Source organism: Melopsittacus undulatus, chromosome 1, assembly GCF_012275295.1.
Source record: "Melopsittacus undulatus isolate bMelUnd1 chromosome 1, bMelUnd1.mat.Z, whole genome shotgun sequence".
NCBI lineage: Eukaryota > Metazoa > Chordata > Aves > Psittaciformes > Psittaculidae > Melopsittacus > Melopsittacus undulatus.
Window position 1 is genome coordinate 44,335,779 of NC_047527.1, and position 21,500 is coordinate 44,357,278.

Here is a 21,500-nt window from a genome sequence, read left to right on the forward strand (position 1 = left end):
GCACAGTGTGGACAAAGCCAGAGAGTGCCACTTAGCCTTACTGCCATAGAATGGTTCCTAGCTCTGTTTATTTAACGATATGAAAGTAGCCCCAGGGGTTGAGAAACAGTGTGCATCTCTAAGATGCAGTCAGCCATCAGCACAGAGGTAACATCTGGCAAGAAGTTATGCACATCTTAATTGGCCAGCTGTTCTTCTGATTGATTCATTGCCTTCCAGGAAGCACACTTACCTCTCTGTGCTCAAGTTGGCCCTGCAGAATATTCAGCCTCTGGGCTTCTTTTGCTGATCGAGTATTATACTGTGCAAACCCATGTGGAAGACACTTGTGCAAAGCTGGCATAGCTCAGCTGAAAGCCACGTTGTTCCTGAAATGCTTAACTAAAAGTCAAGTTTCTGTCACAGTTAAAGGGATGCTGGTGGGGGTTCAGCTGTGCATCCAGGAGCATGTGTAACTGCAGAGGTGTCCCTTGGATGATCTGGGCTATTGCCATGCATGATCACAGTATGCAAAGCCTAGGAAGAGGCTGGTGAATAACAGCTCTGGTGAGATCACTTCCAGGCACCAAAGGCCTAGAAACACAAAGGAAATGGCAATACCGTCTGGTCACAACAGGCTGGTTTCTGACCAGAGAGCAAGATGGGCTTGATTTACGATCCTTGAATACTCAGTCTCGCCTCACGGTTATACAGAGTAACTGATACAGGTATGTGTCACCTAGAAAAAATAAAATGTCTTCTTTTGAATTTCATTTTACTGTTCTACAGTAATCAGGATATACTTTATATGAATCAGAAACAATGGCTTAACATAAATGTTTATAGTCATAATGTTTGATGTTCCTTAGTCAAGACAGGCAGGATGCTGTCTCTGTATTCTGCTAGAGCTACAGCTGAAGTACATTTTGGTAATTAATCTTACTGTATTTCAAAGGTAGCAAAGAAGACATGAATTCAACCTTCACAGAAATGAAGCCTATCTTCTTTAACTATTAAATTGCTTGGAAAATTATTGTAACTTAACTTATCCATGTTAAAGTTAATTAGTTTTATTTTTAGGATTACAAACTCATAAAAAAATTTCTCAACCACACTAAATGCCCAAAGAGTAATGGTGCACTTTTTGAAAATTGTGTGAACAATTATACTCCAGAAATCCTTTAGGAGGGGACAGAGGATGAGATATGGCATTTTATTGTGCGATTTCCTCTCCTCAGAGTAAGCACTAGAATCTGTAGAAGGAATGATTAGAGATTATGGCTGCTTTAACAGGAGAAATTAATGACAAGGTCAGGAATTTCTTTAGAGCAGTCTTGTTTACTTGCAGGGTTTCAACAATTCAGCTCGTGGTGTCTGGCATGTTCCTCTAATGGCCTGGTGCAAACATCAGACAGAAGTTAGGGAAAGTTGTAGGCTTCTGCAGATGAGAGCTTTGGGGGCTAAAAAAATAATAAAAAATGAAACCTTTGGTTTGGGGTAAGTGCAATTATCTGCACCTTTGCAAAATATTCCCATTCATTGCTTCAGGCTCCCGGGAATGAAATTGCAGTATTTGATTATCAGTGCTACTAAACGATATAGAGCAAGCCATCTGGATAAGTACAGATATATTTCCCTTGTATAGCAGCAGAAATTGGCAAGTATAAAAATCTTTGAGGACAGAATAACATCACACAAATTCTATATCTACTCAGCACCAAACTCTAGGCTACATTTTCAGGAACCTAATAGAAAGCATACCTTTAATTTTCAGGTTGGTATTACAGTAAGTAGCCACAATAAGCAGAAAGATATCCTGATCTTACTCTATTGTCTCCTTTTCCTGATAGCAGCAAAAAATCACAATACCAGTCTTTCATGTGTTTCTGCCTCCATTAACTGATCTTTTTGTTTGCATTCACTGATATTTTTAGTAGAAGATTGTACTATGATTTTTCAGGCTTTTCTTCAATTGTTTTTCAGTGAATCTTGAAATGCAGTTTTCTGTTTTTAAATTTAATGTTGCTAATCTGCTTACCAAAGCATTAACAACTGGAAAAAGGTCAAAAAACAAGTGCATCTTGTCATGTATACTTGCACATCAGCTGAGATTTGTTTTTTTCATGAGGCTTTCACTCATTTTTAAAGTATATCCAGTCTGTTGACAAAAGAGCTTTATTTAAATGAGCTATGTAATCTTTACCAGCAGTCTGTGGAGCAGATTTGACAATAAAGAAATATCTTATTACCTAGGAGCTTTGTATATCGTACAGGTGTAAGTTGGTAGTTGAATAGTATAAAAAGATAAATATTAACTGGATTTCACTAATAAATCTGCCATTCTTACAGCACCAAAATCTGTAGAGTTGTTGTAATTGCCGTTGTTTGAGTTGTAACAATGAATGGAACTGATAAGGCTTATGTAATTTACATAGAATTTAGCATTCACAGCGCACTGTTGAATTAATATGACACACACATCGGATCCTCTGATATAAGATTAGCATCATTTGAAAACAGAGAAAGTGTAGGTTTAGAAGTGACATATTAGTCTCTGTTCAACATGTAATTGTAATTTGCTTAGGTCTGAAAATTGTGATAGCGGTGACTAGCACTTAACACTTCTGCTAGTTTCATTTTGGTTTGCTACATTTTGTAATAAACTGTTGTCTCAAGATGGACTACTGCAGAATTACAAAATAATGTTATGTTGAATCCAGAAGGTCAGGTACAGGAAGGTCAGGTACCAGTTATATCAGCGTCAGTCAAGAGTGGTGTTGAAACAGTTATATTAACTGAATATAAAAGAGTCTTTTTTTAATCAAAGACTATTTCAGTGAAATAATCATAGTTTCCTATACTGTCAACACCATAGAGTAACTATAATATTAGCTGCCTAACATAGCAAGCAGACGTCTAAAGCCTTTTGCAGATCTAGCCCTACAGTGATGTCAGAAATATACCCTTCTTCATGGCACACTGATTTCAAGTCTCCCCACTGTCTTCAGTTGAATTTGTCATTGCTAATCAGCTCTAGAAGTTAAAGAATTGAATGGCTCCCAAAAAAAATGAGAGCACAAAATTTCCAGTTATGTCTGGAAAGCTGAGTTTAAATTATTTGGTAAACATGCCAGGGGTACAGTATAGCATAGAATGAATACAAGACATTTCTGCAAGGTTACATTCAGGAGAATACTTTGTCTTCCATTACCTTCTGCCTTCTTCACTGCATGAACCTGATTCATGCTCAGTATATGATTGCAGATCTACAAAAGCTTTCCAAGTGTTTTTGAGAACTGATCATGTATTATTTTATGATGGTACTTACTATGACTATCTCTTGCTCATTCATGTTCACCTGAGCTGAATTCAGCATATTGTTTACTAAGATTTCTGCCCAACTTCATCTTACATCCTGGATGATATTACATTACAAATGATTTCTCTTTCAGGAGGGAGGAGAGAGATCTTTTATTCTCTGAATAATTCTATAAGTTTTGTTTTAATGGTGGCATCTAGTGCTCCATTTCTCTGTGATATGATCACTGCCATATGCTTTGACATTAGTTAGTTTCTGGGTTGCTGTGTCTATTGCTGATGTCTCAATTGGTTATTGTTATTGCTAAATGATTTAGGTTCCTAACATTTCATCAAATATGGTATTGATGGTGGGTTGAGTCTAGTGAGACTTCATGGAAATACTCTGCCCATCTGTTTCTCTCATCTGCCTCAGCTATGTATATTTTTCCATTCGTGCTGCTTAGTCCATTTCTTCTTCATTTTAATATCCACAAATGGTTTTAATCACTTGGTAAGTAGCTCTATCTACCTACTGTAGCTGCAATACCATCTTCAGCTGCTAGTTCTGTTCAGTGCCTCAATTTGCATTTCCTTGGATTGTTTTCAGTCTGGAACCACCTTTTCTTCAGAGTAGCTGTGTGTCTAAGTCTCTGTAATAAGAGAAATTTCCATTCCATGAGCCATGTGGCTTAGTTTGCTTCCTACTTTTCAGGCTGAAGGAAACTTCAGGAAAGGAAAAAGAAATTTCAGTCAGTACTTGAAGAAAAACTCACTTTTTTTTTCTATTTTTCCCTGGTAAAATATTGCACTGTCCATAGATGTGCCATTCTTATGGCCTAGATTTAGATTTCCTCATTTCATATCCGATGAGAAAATGAACATGAGCCAGCAGTGTGCGCTTACAGCCCAGAAAGCCAACCGTATTCTGGGCTGCATCAAAAGAAATGTGACCAGCAGGTCAAAGGAGGTGATCCTGCCCCTCTACTCTGCTCTCATGAGACCTCACTTGGAGTATTGTGTGTAGTTCTGATGTCCTCAACATAAAAAGGATATGGAACTGTTGGAGCAAGTCCAGAGGAGGGCCACGAGGGGACTGGAGCACCTCCCATATGAAGACAGGCTGAGAAAGTCGAGGCTGTTCAGCCTATAGAAGAAAAGGTTGTGTGGAGACCTCATAGCAGCCTTCCAGTATCTGAAGGGGGCCTACAGGGATGCTGGTGAGGGACTGTTCATTAGGGACTGTAGTGACAGGACAAGGGGTAACGGGTTGAAACTTAAACAACAGAGATTTAGACTGGATATAAGGAAGAAATTCTTTGCTGTTAGGGTGGTGAGGTACTGGAATGGGTTTCCCACGGAGGTTGTGAATGCTCCATCCCTGTCAGGGTTCAAGATCAGGTTGGATGAAGCCTTGGGTGGTATGGTTTAGTGTGAGGTGTTCCTGCCCATGGCAGGGGGGTTGGAACTAGATGATCTTGAGGCCCTTTCCAAACAGAATCACAGAATCACAAGGGTTGGAAGGGACCTCGAAAGATCATCTAGTCCAACCCCCCTGAAAGAGCAGGGAAACCTAGAGTACCTAACTATTCTATGATTCTATGATTCTATATTACTGTATCCTGCCATAGCTATGTAAGTCTCAGATTATACTATGATGGTTAGAATTACAGCAGTTTTGATTAACAATTGGTTTTCTTAATCACAAGTTGTCATCCTTAACACAGACTTCACATTTCAATCCAAATATACTGTTCAGTTTTCACAACGGCCTTTTTTCCTTCAGGTTTGCTGAGCCTCAGCAGACAGATTTTTATGCTGATACACAGATAGGCATTGTTGTCAGTGATGAATCTCATCCTGGACCAAAATAACAGACATTATAGAGAAAATCAGGTTTCAGTTCTGTATTCCTGATCTACTGTATGACAAATCGCTTTGGAAAGATAGTTTATGCACAAGGTAGAGTTATATAGAGATAAGCATTCTTACTTGCTCAGCAAGACTGGTACACAGACTGATCAACTGTAGTACAAGTGAGAAGCTCAAGAATGCTTACAAGGGACAGCATTTATAGAAAAAATTACTACTGGCTATCTGCAGTCAATTGTTTTCCACAGACTAACAGTTCTCATCAGATTATTTCTATGAGAAAGTCATATTACATACTAAAATGCTGATTCTTTTTAAATGTGAGTCCCTGTTGCATACTGCATCTAGTAAAAGAAATATCAGTATAATTTTGTAACAGGAGCAGAATATTGTGTTTTGCCCAGAATACCTTACCAAAATAAGTACAGTGCTTGGGCTAGCTAAATGAATTTAGCCTGAGGCAAACACCTGCCATGCACATTTTTGGATCAAATGTTTAAAATTTGGCAAAATTTACAGAGAATCTTCTTTTGAGACAAGCAGCATATCACTTCTGCCTGTAATAATAGCTGCTTTTATGTGACCCAGAACCTTGCAGCTTTATTTCATCAGACACCTTAGATATAAGTATATATTATAAATGCAGAATGCATTTGTATTATGAATAATTATCGTGTTGGAAAGATAAAATGAAGTTTTATTCACAGAGGATCTGATTCTCGCTTCGCATTCTCAGGTGCAATGAAGGAACAGGTGTAATCAGATCAGTTGAATCTCACTAATTACAAACAGCAGAGAGGAGAATTAGGCTTGTAATTATAACCCAATATAATGCTACCATGTAGTCACTGGCCAGAACTGGCAATTGAAGCAGTCCAGGTATTATGCTATTGACTGAGAAAAGCATCATGACTACGTTCCTTGTGCTGTTCACTTTGTATTCTTAATGGGGCCACATATCATTTCATGTTTAATCAAGTAAACACCCCTAGTTTTGGGTTCATTGTTAAATATGTCTGTAATCTGCATTGGTCTAGTCCTGTGTAGCCAGAATGTGTGATAAAAAATAAGCAGGTGAAGCTTTTGGGTTCCTGTGGACTGCCAGGCAACAAAATTAAAAACTATTCTGGTCTAAATAAGATACAGTTCCTTCTGTATGTGTGGCATTTTCTTTTAATTTGCCCTTTGTTTAATGTATGGAGAATCCAAATATTATAATAGCATTAATTAATGAGGCCTTAGAAAAAATACCATTGGAATAATAATTTAGACTTGGGTAGGCCTCTGCTTTAAATACTATCAATCACATTCTTTTTATTCCAGTTTGATCCCTCAGATAAGAAATTACAGATTGAGGTATTAGCTTCATTTCAATCATATTACTGAAAAATGAAACATGAATTTAATGACGTATTTTGATTTATCAGAACAAAAAAAAGTGAGAACAGAATAAGGTACCCCAATTCATAAGGTTCATCTCTAGCAAGATAGCAACAGCAGCTAGTTCACACCTCCTTTTCCAAATTTACACTGATATTATTGATGTTATTAGTACCACATATAAATAAAGAATTAAACAAACATAGAGCCATATGCTCCCCTCTGCTGTGAGGCACAGAGGGGAGCCACAACACAAGTGAAGGAGAATGACAGTGAAGCCCCAAAGCAGAAGAATGGCAAGGGCAGCTCCTTGACAGCATCATTCGTTCTCCCCAGCAGCTCACAAAGGTGCCTCTCTAGCAAAGCCACTGGCTCACCGTCTCCTTGTTTGTAGGATGAGGACTGAGAAGTCACTTGCTGCAAAAATAGTCCCCTTGCAGTAAAAAAGACCCTTGACACCTCTTTGAAAGCTATTGCTCCTCCTTGCAGAATTAATTTTGTTTTGATGCTGCAGAAACCCCTGCAGTCCCTTTAGCGGAAGGTCATTTTGTGTGGACTAACAGTGAATCTGTATGAGCTTCATCCATGGCAGGTACTCTTGAATACTCCAAATCTGGAGCTTGCTTCTGTTTGTGGGTTTTGTTTTTTTTTTTCCTTTGTCATAGGATTAAAGAATGGTTTGGGTTGGAAAGGACCTTAAGGTCATCTAGTTCCAACCCCCCCTTCCATGGACAGGGATGTCTCACAGAACACCATGGTGCCCAAGGCCAAGTAGATGACATCAACTGCTCTGCCCCTATCCATCAGTTGTGTAGCACCATCACAGAAGGCCACCAAATGCATCAGGCATGATTTGCCCTTGGTGAAGCCATGTTGACTGTCACCAACCACCTTGTTGCTTTTCATGTGCCCTATTATAGTTTTCAGGAGAATCTGCTCCATGATCCTGCCAGGCACAGAGGTGAGACTCACCATTTTCCTTCAGTCCTGCTCTCACAGAAAAGTAAATTGCAAAACCAAAGTGAACTTCATACAAATATTTGGCTGCTGTACATATTCTTATATCTTTACCACTGGAAATGCTGTTAACTGAGCTGTCAGCACTTAGCTTGGCATGTTGATCACACTTAGGCAACAGCTTCTTTCTCAAATAGTGGAAAAAAGCAATAAAAATGGAGTTAGGAGTAATGTTGTGTATGCAACTCAAGCATGACATGCATTCTTAAGGCTCTACATGTGATAAAAAAGTATATGAGCGAGAAGAGGATCTAAGGGAACAGTAGTGGTGCCTTGAGGGACAAGGAGATCATGGCAAAACTTATGAAATCTACAAGCTACTTCTGGGCTAGAAGTGGGTTTTAGCTAGGATACTTGGGATTTTTGTATTTGAAATTGTTCTCTCAGCTAGGGACCTGCATCCAACCCAGGAGACTGCATGACCCCTCCTAGGTTAGTGGGTCCATTAGTTTATTCTAAGCCTGTAACATTATTTGATCAATTTGTAACTTTCTCACAGACATGAATTTCCAACTGTATGCATAAATGTTATTTATGTAGCAACCCATATTGTAAAATTAATAAGTATTGGGTTTAGGCTCCATTATGCTAGGCAAAATAAAATGTAGTCGAAATGTGAGATACATTAGATGCAGGGATATTTACAATAGTAACAGCTATCACAGACTTGTAATTTTGAAATGGGAAACAGTAGTGAAAGTTTTATTGGACACCAGCCACTATAAATTGTCAATTTTTTCCCAATAAATATACAAACTGTCAATTTATTCTCAATAAATATACAACTCTTCAAATAGCCAAACCTCAAAAGTTTTGAATGCATTGATTTTCTCAAGACAAAAAGTTGCATAGTGTTGAACTGGATAGCCATTGATTCCTTTCACTTCATGTCACCTTTAACTCACAGATTCTTTAAGCTCCCCCAACCACTATTTTCTTCATCATGTCAAAATAAATATCTTGCAATAATTTTACAAAAATTAGAGGTTTGATAATCAAGAAGTAGTTTTCTATTTAATTAATTTTTCTAGGGCTGAAACAAATTGCTCTATTAAAATGTCAGAAGTTGCTCCTCTCTAACCTGCGCTCTTTTTCAGACTCCAGAATCGTATCAAACAACATGAGATCTTAAAATAGTTGAGATAACAGCAGACCTGCAGAATGCAATAGATTTCAGGAAACAAAATAATTCTTAAAGCAGGAAGAAAGGAATAGCAGTACTTAGAAGAGGCTTTCCAAGCTGGAAAACATATTAGTATTTTGGGTTCAGGTTTTGGCTGTGATTCAGATTGATATTTTTATACTTTCCCATTGAGTTCTTCCTTCTCTCATGTTACTTTTAGTATACACTGGCAGGTCTAAAAAAAAAAAATATATGTATAAAGTTCTGTTTTAATATTTTGCAGCCTCATTTACAAAGATGCAGAGTACTCACAGCTTCCATAGAACCTAATGGGACTTGTGGAAACTCAGTATCTTTGAAAATCAGGCCATTAATTTTGTAAATGTGCATTAATTACTCTCTAGGCTATAATAGCTCACTTGATATTACTATAATGTACATTCTTTTGTAAAAGTGTATTTTTCACCTGGTACACTGCGCTTGCTCCTAAAGAGCAGTCATATCTTATCATGTAAAAGGTTCTTTATAACTGATCCAATTATTGACCTGTGGCATTGACCTTAATGAAATACAATATTTTGAAAGGCATGGTATAATCCATTGTATTAATCTGGTTGACAGCCATAGTCTTGAAGGCCTCATGCTAACAATAGCTATAGAATTTATCGAAATTATCACTTGATCAAACACAAACCAATGTATTCCCACTAAGCAATGATTTCAGTGGCTTAAATTTCAGTTTTCTAAATTAAAACTAGTCTAGAGTATGCTGCAATGACTGCAGAATTTTCCAAACCCCACAGCTGTTTTCAAAGACATTCTGTGTTGGTAGATTTTCAGAGCTCATTAAAACATTTTTCTTCTAGAGCGAGACCTGCCTCACCATGTTTATATGTTCCAAGTACTTGCAGATTAAGGAAAAACTGATAACAGTCTTAACTGTAGATTTTCACAATAATTACTATTAGCAAATAGCAAAAGCCTATCAGGTAAGCACTCCTGCACTTCCCCTTGGAACCATTTAGATTAGGATCCTTTGTACCAAATGCACTTCCCAGGATAAGTGTTATCTTTTCTATAAGTCTATATAAAATCCTTTTTTTTTTTAAGTAGTGTCACTCTTAGCTGCCGCATTCAGTGCAATTTAGTGCTGTTAGATGCTTTCATGTCATATGGTTATAGCTGGGTAGATTAATAGGAACTTCTATATGGAAATTTCTTTCCTGTTATTGTTCTCCCTGAGCAGTTGATGGCTAAGTTAATTCTCTTTAGTTTTGTCATGCACTAAAGCACACATTGCCAAGCTATGATAAGCTTTACACAGGGAAAAAAAAAGCTCTTGTGTCCATCAAAGTCTTAAACTTGCATTTTAAACTTTGGCCTGACCTGATGTGCCATTCAGAAAGCTTCAAAAGATTATTTTTTTAAGAAAGGTTCAATATGTCCCGAGGCTATCGGTTTTGAGTTAAACTGGGTGAAGTAGAAATATTTTACTCATCAGCTTTGCAGTCACAGAGTTTGCCTCAGCTAGAACAAAACTGCTGAGGCATTTAGAGAAAATTAACCCCCCATCCTGGCAGCCAGATGTGACTGGTTTCTGATGAATGCACATGAGTGGGCTGAAAAACCAAGAGACTGTGAAATTCCTGTCAGGCCCGTATAGCACAGAATGGGCTATTGACTGCTTTCTATATTTCCCTCCATCATTCTTCTTGAACGCTGCCATTAATTTCCTCTCCTACTCTGACTTAGGAATTTAATTCTTTTTTCCTTGTTTTTTTTTCCCTTCCTCCCTTTCACCTTCTTGCCTCTTCTCCTTGCCTTGACCCCCCACTGGCATCGTTGGCGTTGCTGTCCCAGCTTTGGGCACTGCAGAAGCGGCTGCGTGGGGTGCTGGCAGCACAGCGGAGGCAGCATGGCCTCTCCAACCAGGCTGGGCTGGCGAGGATCCAGGCAGCCTCTCAGGAGAACGCTCAGAAAATATTAGCTGTGCAGGTAGGTGATTGCAGGGAAGTCGGAAAGATCATTCTGATCTAGATTGAAAAGCAAATGATGGGTAGTGTGATGAAGCATTAAAACCATATCCCATCAGAGTTTTATAAATTTTTAACCTCTTTAATAAACTGGAATTGCGTGAAGGATGAATTCAGTAAGTTAGCACATATACCATGTGTAGATTGAAAAAAAGGGGGAGATTAGATTTATTTCTCACAAACCTTGGAAAAGATTATTATAAATACATTGGGCATAAATATTAGAAACATAGAGCAGCATTACTATTGCTACTCAGTTGTTTTAGAAGATGTTGTTTTGTCCTGGTTTGTGCAAATATTATTTCCATGGTAAACAATATTGTCATTTTCACTGTATTAGTATTTAATTTCTTTAACAGGAGATTATATTTTAGAAGACTTGCACCTTCCTAACTCAACTATATGATGAATTTCCCCTATTTGTAAAAAGCAGCACTGGGGGGGTTATGAGGTTTAAAAATAGTTTCCAGCGATGATGGTTTCTCATTTTATGACTTGTTTCCCAGATATATGTATTTACTATGGAAAATGACTATTACATAGTATACTTTGACCGCTGTTTTTCTTTTTTGCCTTGTGCTATGGTGTCTTATTCATATTTCTATAAAGCCACTCCATTCAATCTTGTCCCATAGTTAATGGCCATAACCAGATGGCGTTTGTGGAGGGTTTTTAAAAGGCTTAAGTGAAAAATTTCTTCAGACTTACTCATTGCAAAAGAAGTTATGCTGCTGATGCAGCTTAAGTGCAGCATATTCTTACAAACTTTGTTCTCTGATTATTAACAGTCAGGCTTTACGGTATGAGTGTGGAAACAATTTTATTACATTTTAATATTATGTAATTACACTTCACAGTCAATATCCAATGCATTAAAATAAAATCTAACTTGAATAAGTTCTAGAATCCCATTAAACAGCATCATGATCTGATTTCAGTATCTCACTAAGAGGATTTTAATTTTAAAATTCCCAATTTCCTTATATGTTGGATTTCTGTAAAAGATGCAGAAAATCCTTGTCATATTAAAATGAGAAAGTCAAGAAGAAGAATCAAGATTAAAATGTTAACCTTATTTTATATTTATTGTTTTTAATACTCTTTCAAAATTTTCATTTTTGTATATTATTTTATTACTATCGCACTGACCTGTGTACCACTGAGATCCGGTAAGTCAGGAACTACACTTCTTTTCATCCAAATTTCTCATTTAGTATTAAAAAACATGGAAAAGCTCCTTTTTGATTTTTTTGCACGGGGTATAGCTGGCATGATTTCTGTTCTCTCCTGTGTTCAACTACTCCAATAGCGAGTGAAGAATAGAGGTGATCGATGTGCAGCCTAAAGCTCATGAATAATAACAGCAGTGACATAGAAGCCACAGGTGGCAGTTGGTTTCCTTATACATGAATCTTTACAGTAATCTAATTTTACACGGTATTTTAATAGCTGTACAGTGAACCTCATATACAATTGGACTTTCATGTCAACAAGTATTCTACGTTACAACAAATGAGATTTGCAGAAATCCTTCACCTTAACATAATTTTTCCATGCATGCTGTTTATGGTGAGAAGCTGTGTCTTTAAATCTTGTCACCCTAAAAAAACCCAAGAAATTAGAAATGGCCTAAAGTAAGCTTTTAGAGCTAAGTCCCAGCAACATTTGGTGGTATTCAAAGACAACATTCTGTTCAGTCTGGAAAACATTCTGTTCCCTATCCACTTTCATTATCCATAACATCCTTTTCTGATATTCTGATGCTTTTCTGGTGTTCTATTATTCTTGCTGTGTTCATGCAGTTTGACAGATAATAATTTACAATTAAAATAGTGAAAAAAGTAAAATATATAAAATTAAAATGGAAACTATTCCATCTAAGAGCAATTGTCAAGTTGTACAGCAGAGAATTTCCCTCTAGCAATATATTTATATATTTTAGAGGCTTTGGCAGTGATTTATTTATATATGGACTGGTATCTTTGTCTGTATTACTGTCAGAACAATCCATTCTTCTGTCAATTAAGTTTCTATATTGATGACATACAGCATAGTGGCATGCACTTCCAAAACAAAATCCAACAGCCGTTCTTTTTCTCTCAGCAAGAAATACCCCGAGTTTGCTGTTTCTAGTGTCCATCCCACATTAACATGTGGGGATGAGATCCTGCTGCACTGAGTAGTGTGCAGGTGTGCACTGAAACTGATTCCCACTCATAACAGCTTACATCCCAGCAGCTACCTTGACTAGAGCAAACAAGAGCAGGTGAATCATAGAGGAAGAGTGAATTAGAAGAGGCAGTAGACACAGTACATTGGCTGCCTAAGTGTTTTCTGATATTTTACAGAAGCCATGACCAGGGTGAGATCCAAAGAGAGACTTAGAAGTACTTAATGAAGGAGGATTCGGACTTTTCACCAGCTACTTTTAACTAGCAACACTTCACAGTTTTACATAGCAGCAGTGTTTGGGGACAATTATGATGTAAATATAAAGAGTACCTCAGACTGGAAGATGGCTTTGACTAGTATTTCGTCATTACTGGTCTACACTATTAAGCCTATTTTTAAACGTCTAGACTCGCCTTCCAATCACTTCCAATGATGCAGCTAGAGGATAGAGCTTGTAAGATTTGTGCTTGAGAAGAAACAACTGTGCCTGCAGTAAGAAGGTGACATTGCCGAAGCACTAGTGAGGAGGATGTTTCAGGTAGCCAGTATTGGTGGAGTTAGTCATCACCATTAGTAAACACCAAAAAAAGCAAAACTTTAGGAGGGGTCCCACTTAACATTAAAAAGAAAAACACTTTTGTTAATGATAAATTGGGAGAAGAACAAAAAAAAATGCTGCTTGAAGTGATGGCAAGCTTCCTTTGGTATCTGGTGTCTCAAATTCATTTCAGAAAGAACTATATGCATTACCAGTCCTAATTTCTATAAGCACCAAAATTGGTACCAGGCCAGAGATTTGCCATTGGTCATCCACCCTACTAGTTAAGCAAGGTTTTGAGTTCATTCTCAACTTCAGGCTTCCTTCCCTTGTCATACTAACACGTGTCCTCAGGACTGAGTGTGCCCATTTGCTGAGCTGACTGGCTTTGGTGACTGGGAGTGCTCAGGCTTAGTGCAACGTAGGCAGGGTGTCCCTTGTAGCACATGGCTAATGTTCATGTCCCCTTTTGAAGATGCTGCTGTCCCCCAGAAGCAGAAGCCTGACCATGATAGGCTGCCTCATGCTGTCTACTCTTAAATATCGCAGGACTAGATTCTCTGCTCTGCCAAAGGCAGCAATGGCAGAGTCCCTCGTTTGCCTCCTCAGCTCTCTGTTCAGCCTCAGCACCAGCTGTACACATTTTTGGTCTGCCTAACCCTACTCAGCAGCAGTGCACTTTACCAGGAAATCATAACCAGAACATGCTGCCCTTTAGAGCCACCTCCTTTTGGCTCTCTGTTCTAAGAAAGAAGATCAAAAAACATTTGCCAATATGTAGCAGAAGTATGCACATGTTTCCTGAGCTCTCACTGTGGTCATGTGACTGGAGACATATCAAAATTGTGCAAAGCACCAACAATATGAGGATGAACCACAAAAGCAGAATTGTGCCTGTCAGCCTCTAGTAAATACCAGCTTTTCCCATTTTTTGTTAAGGTTCATTAGTCTGTATTGTATGTAGTGACATTAATAGGGTTGGGTTTTTTCAAAATGCCATTTCATTTTTTATTATGCTCCTTTTATTTCAATTGAACTTTTAAATATGCATATTCCCTGGGTTATATCATGATCCCTGTAGCAATTTTGCTTATCAAACATTTAATATTTGCATTGGAAATAGGAATGACCAACTGATCACTCAGTGTCCATGTGTTCTGTGAAAATACTTCTCACAGGAAGAAATTGAAATTTTAAATTTGAGCATTTCAATTGTGATGTTAAAAAGGATAAGAGATTCTTCCATAGTAATAGCAAAGTACAAATATTTTGCCAATCAGCTCGAATGCTAGATCAGAGAACAATGACTGAAATGATTTATACATTCAATTTTGTCTCTTCATCTGTTTCATTTTTCATAAAGTGCAGGACTGTATCTTGGGCAAAACTATTTCGTCTTCTTGTGCTTTAACTTTCTTCTAACTCACTTCAAGTTTTTTAAATTCCTTTACTGCAGTCCAATTGCAACAACGGGCAGAATTTGAGAGGTTAGAATTGTAGCACATGAAGTGCGTCAGAAGTGCATGAGCACTGCTCTGCTTTTCTTTCATTCCTGACCATTTGCATCGGTGCTTAATGGCTCTGAAAAGAGACTTTGTTTTTATACTAGTAGTCAAAGTTCTATGAGTTCTGACACTTGCTCTTCACCTAAATTTAATTATCTTTACAGTCAAAGGACATCCTATGAGGTAAGAGAGGAGCAAAGTCTATTTCTGAAGTTAGTGACAGCTTTCCTTCAAACGAAAGCCTCACAGAGATCTCCTTACTTGAAGAAATGGGGCGGCAATGTGGGGAAAATTTGATCGTCACAGTGCAGCCCATATTCTGTAGTTTGCTTGGAGGATTTCAGTCTCCAAAAATCCTTCTACAATTACAGAATACATTTCTAACTCAGCAGAAAGTAATAAAAATAACCTATTGAATTTAGGAAAAAAATGGTGAAAATGTAAAACCTTTTCTTCCACAAATGTACAGGCAAGTTATTTGTTATGTTAATGGCCTTTGTTTTCCCAATAATGTTTTGCAGTTTCAATAACTTGGCTCTTGAGTAAGTTCAATTAGCTATCTAATTGCAAAAATGATATATGATGGCAGGTGTAGCTTTATTTGGGACTGTGGCTGCACATTAATCCTGACAGTCTTCAATTTAGTCTATCCTTTTAAATGATTTATCTTGACTATATTTATGCTAGAATTATTTTGGGGACCAACATGCTAACAAAAAAAGATAACATCATTGCCACCCTCACTGTAACTTTAAAGCATTGCATATATACTTTTAATGATGGTGGAATAACAAAACTACATTTTTTTATAAATACAAGATTATTGGCTTAGTTTTTAATACCTCTGCACCTTTAATAGCTGTTCCATACAGCGTAAAGGGATATAAAATAGATCATCAGAATTTAGAGGTTGGAAACTTCTTAGTTGGTGGCAGTTTTACCTGTTTTCATCAGGTGAAAATTGCTACATAAGGCACAAAGGAATGAAGCATTAACCCCCAGACTGTCACTTTGACTGCAGAATGCTGTGATTATTTATACATTTTCCACAGTTTTATTCACGTTGATTGATTAACCTGAAACCTTTACAAAACTTTTTGGCAAAGCTGCTGTAGTGCAAAATAATTCTGCTGTACTGAGCCGCACCAGTTTACACTAGAAAGGAGTTCTGATCAAATTTGCATTGTCTTTATCTGAGCAGTTTTGCAGAGATCACCAGAGAAAGGACTGTTCTTTGCTAAGGCATTGAAACTTTGCTGAGTCTACTGCAGGTATCTCAGTGGGTACTGCATCTTACCAGAGGAAATGTTTTACTGACTGCAAAATCTGTGGTTTTCATGGCACCCTGTTCTATCTGATCTTTAAGAGCAGGTGCAGTTCCACTTTGGCCAGGATCAGCCATGATTCTGTGTATTACAAACAAGGTTTGCTCATTTGCTTTCTGAAAGCCGCTCATTCTTAACTTGTTTCTTAGCTGTCAGATGGTAGTCAGTTCAAGTACATGTTTTGTTCTCTAACTTATTAACACAGGTGTGTTATGGTGTCCCCCAGGGCTGAGGCACTTCCAAATCTGTATGCCTTCTCTTTTATTTTTCTCTGTTATGGGCTGAGTTATCACCATTTATGCTGATTACACTCAGTTGTGTCTTTTTTGCCTGCTGATTTCACTTTAGCAGTCTTGCTGTTTCTGCCTTGTCTTGGAGACATATGGGGATGGATGACAGATAACTTTACTTAAGGGGACATGGCTGCACACCTTTTAATTAGTTCTAAGCTTTTGTATTTATTCATACTTATTCCTAGTAACCATTTAAAATGTTGAAGTTAATTTTTTCTGGGTTTATTATTAATTTATAAAGTATTTATTTGGTACATTTAAAGGCTAATTGAGATCAGGTATCCTTTGCTTAAAAAGTTTGTTTGAAAAGTTGTTGCATGGTGAATCGGTTTCTACAGAAACATCGAAATCAGCATCCAGTATATAGTTTCTAAAAATATATGGCTTTCCTCTCAAAAGTTTATGAATTTTGAATAATAACAACTGTAATTTTTCAAAATATGAACTCACATTTAATATCAATTCCTAAAGTGATTCCTTTTGTCTAGATTTTTCTAGATGGAATTTATGACCCTGACTAGCATTCACAAAAATCTTTGTATTTGCTTATCATGTAGGTGTAGTGGCAATTACAGCTGCCATGGAACAGACACACAGATTGTTCATGACCATTTATTTTGTTGCTCCATAATGAGAGGGACCTTTCTAACCAGATAGTGGAAACTAATCTCAAAATAAGCTAAATTTATAGAAGAAATTGGAACCTGATTTATTTCTTCACCTCCTTTTCATTGTCTGTGATTTTGCTTATGACATGGCAAATCTTTGATATCTTTATTCTGTTGTAATTTCCTTCAACATTTTTGAAGTGATGTGTCCATATAATTTGGCACAACTCAGTTGCATTTAGGGTTTTATGCTACTTATGCCTTAATGCACCAAGCTTCTTATGCTTCTCATAAACCCTACTTTTCAAAGCATCATGTCCAAAGGTTAATATAACCACGAGCATTGCACAGGAGCACCTATAGTGTCCTTAACTGTCATAATTCTTCTATGGCTTCACTTGAAAGTTTCACTATGTGTAGCAAATATGATATGCATCAAATTGTTCAGACATGTGCTTGCACCTAAAAGTTCTAGTGTATAGTAAGAAAATAAGAGTTCTGCTAGTTGCCTGGTAATTAGGGAGGCAAGAAGATTGCAAACAAGCAGATTTGTCTCATATTTTTAAGATTAATGTGGCCAGGATTATTGTGGTGATAAATTATTTAGCTTGCTTGCAGGTGTACATTTTCAATGTACAATTTTTGTGTAAAAATACATATGATTCTATGATTCTATCAATACTTTGAGCACTAAAAATTACGACTTAAGAGAAAAGAGAAGGATGGCATTTAATCTAGGAGATTTAGTTTTATATCTCTTCTGAAAGAAGAATTCCTAAGAGTTACATTTGTTCAGTATTCACCACAACTTACTGTAATCTACTCTTGCATATTACCAAAATAGTTATAGCACTAGTAGTACTAATTACATTAATAGTAATAGTACTAATTATCTGCTTTCCTACATTTTATAACATGCACACACAAAAATGTCTTATTAATTTAAAATACACTGAGTAAAAAAAATGTATAGGTTGGGGATTTTAATAGTGAAAGACAAGTTTACAAAATTAAAAGTTTACTACTCGCAACTTGATATCTGGTTTTAACAGATGATAAGATTACTGAACAAACTTCATTTCTCATTGAGCAAAAAATATTCTCCCATTGAAGATAAATAGAATCCAGAAATACAGACTATGAATTCATGTTATTTGCACCTATAACTCTGATAACTTAACATTTGTGGTCAAACACTCAAAACTCTATGAGGAACTGGCAAGCTTATTATCTCTGCTGCTTTTATTGTCAGCAGGGCTACTCAAACCAATAGGTCTTAAATGACAAGAAGAGACAAATTGTGTGACTTCCAGCTTCTTAAAAATTGATCCACCGAGTCATGTCACAGCTACAGCAATCTTTAAGCTTCAGATTATTCTCCATACTCCCTGACAGAAAGATTCAGAGTTTGAAATTTGATGGAATAAAAATGTGCTGAAACACTGTATCTTGAATTGAAAAATTATCAAAGAAGCATTAAAGTTGTCATGCTGGAGGCCTTTTCCAGGATCTGAAGACTACTGTGTTTCTGTTTCTGGAAGTAATAGATTTTTTTTTTTTTAGTTAAATAATTAAAATCTGTGTTGAAATGTTTACACAAAATAGGCTGAATTAAGTTCACAGAAATAATTACAATCCTAGTATTTCTAAATTGATTATGTCAGTTTTGTAATCTGAAGGATTTTCTAAGAATTTTTTTAAACTCTGAAATTTTCAAGGATATAAACCATATTAAATATTTTATTAATACTGACACTTTTATCATCAAAAGAATTAGTGCCAATACACTTACCTGGAACTTGAACTAATGGAGTAAATGACAACTGTAGTAGGCTCTTGTCTTTTGCTTTTTCACTAATTTATTGCTCAGGCTTTTATCTAATCGAAGTCTCTCAAGCTCATGGTCTCTGCTTTTCCCAACCTTGTGTCTGTGCTGCATCTCATCCCAGAGGAATGTCAGACCTCTCTCCTGCACCTGACTCATTCCCACATTGCTGTCCCAGCTCCTTTTCCAGCCTTAATCTCTGGCACTACACATTGGTTGCCAGTTTTCTCTGTTTCCTTATTGCTTCCTCAAGTACCAGCCTCTCTATCTATTCTTCCAATCAACAGTCACCTTCTTCTACCTCCCAGCCTTTGAGACTTGACAATACCAATCTCTCTCTACTCTAAGGCCCCTAGACCCAATCCAAACCATAGCAGTCCTGAGATACTTCTGCTGGAGAAGCCTTAACTACTGCAAGGCTCAAGTTTGTAAAAAATGTAGTTTTCAGAGCTATGGAGTTCAAATTTACATTTACCAGGGACACACAATTTGTGTTTTCAGAGCCTTGTGGCTCTGAAATTTTGTTTGTAACAGTGTTTTAAATTTACCAAAGAAAGTGTTTGAGACCAATGCCCAAATTTTGGATAAATGGCTAAAAAAATACACGAAACATATATAAAAAAAAAGTAAAGTAAATGCTTGGCAACTTTTTGAAGTTGATCTCAGCCCTGCCTACAATTCAGGGAATCCTTCTTATTATAGAAAACAGCAGTCGTTCAAAATCCAGCAATAATTAGTTCAATTCCTCCTAGCAAAATGATAGGAGTCCTTGATTCTCTTTACAGAGCTTAGCTGTCTTGGTTTGAGTATGCTTGTTATGAGTATCTGAGACAATATGGGAAAGCACACACACAATCAAAATGTCATGGAGCATCTTATTTAGGTTTGTTGAAAAATTTGTGGGGTTTTTCTTCAAGAGAAGCTTACCTGTATGTCATCTGTAACTTTATTTTTCTAAATCATGTTTTGTCCTGTTTGGAGCAATAGTACTAAAGAGCAGAAAAGCCATAGTTTTCTCAAGAAATGCTGGCTGAACAAGAGAAAACAGTATGTGAATAAACTTTATGTTTCCACCAGCTGTGCTGATAAATACCTGTTTAGCAACAGAGCAAGCAACCTTCTAAATAGCTCCATTTAATACAAAATGCTGTTTCTGAGATGTTTACACTAAAATAATGATACATATCTGAGTACTGTGTTCAAGCTTAAGGCCAAATTATAGGTAACATGGAGGTTTATGATGATGATTGTGTAGGTCATAAACCTTTCTTTTGAGGCCTTGGCCAAATATTACAAACCTCTTTAAGGCTGATCATTTGGATCATAAAATTCCTTTGTACGTAAAACTAGAACAGGTTTGCATGTGCTTATTCCTTCAGGAAGCCAATGGTAATTTTGAATGACAAGAGAGAACAGCAATGAGCCGACAAGTAAGATGGTTATTCAGTTGTTATGTGTCAAAAAGAAAATGAAACTATACTTCATAGGTTCGCTTTTCCAGCAATTGACAGAAGCCTTCAGTGTATAATTAAGAAAAGTTAAATAAAGCCCATTTTTAGGAAGACAAGATTAAGGATAGGACTTATGAAGTTGTACTGTTGCCAAATGAGCAAATGCTCAGCTCTGGTTTTATAAGTAAAAACTAAGAAATTAAATTTCTTTATCCACTACAGTGAATAAAGAATAAGAGAAATAACATTCTTAAATTAATGACTCAACCTTGCAACATCACTTTGGGCTATCTGAAGTTTAGTAACCTCCTTCTACCCATTTTAAACATATATCAAAGCACAGGTTTAATGATGAACTGTTTACATGTTGTAAGCTCCTTTTTTTGGCAGCTCTTCTGTTTTTGTCGTCACCTGAATTAATTACGGTAGTTCAGAACATCTCTAGTAAACATGCTGATATATCATAGATTATAAACTCATCTGCTGAACTCTTAAGTATGGTTGCAAAGTAGATTATTTTATTTAAAGACAGCGGTTTAAAAATTTAGACATTTAATTTAATTATCTTCTCCCAGAAGTACAAGAAGAAATCAGAGTCCTAGTGTGAATAGCATTATACTTGCATAAGAAAGCTTACAGGAGCATTTTTGCCACAAACTCAATAATTTTAGTTATAATCACTAACTATGTTTTTGTTTTACAGAACCAGTATGATTCGGAAAAAGAATAAAATTGCTTTTAAAGTACAAAAATAATTATGAACCACTTGAAATGTAATGTCTGTATTTTATTTCTCATCAGAATTCATTAGTGTGTAACATCAATAATTTAGCCCATCATTTGCCAACACTGACTTGGCTCAGTAGTTCAATCATGTAACCCTGTAAACTCACTTTCCATTAAAATGAATGTTGCTGACAAAGGATAACTAAAGAGATACTTCATTTATTAGCTAAAGAGATACTTCATTTATCAACATTTTTAAATTAGGAGTTTGGGACCACAGACACTTAGCTGGATAAATTATATGAAGGAATCTTTGCATTAGGCCTAAAGATGTTTGTAGAATCAAATACAATGTT

The 21,500-nt window shown here is 36.7% G+C and overlaps 1 protein-coding gene across 1 annotated transcript in view; it reads left to right on the plus strand.

The window, feature by feature from the left end:
- CCDC178 (coiled-coil domain containing 178) overlaps window positions 1-21,500 on the plus strand; it is a 154,259-nt gene that overhangs the window by 123,531 nt on the left and 9,228 nt on the right. The window contains 1 exon segment of the mRNA XM_013130098.3: window positions 10,529-10,663. Within this exon segment, the coding sequence (XP_012985552.2) occupies window positions 10,529-10,663 (135 nt within the window).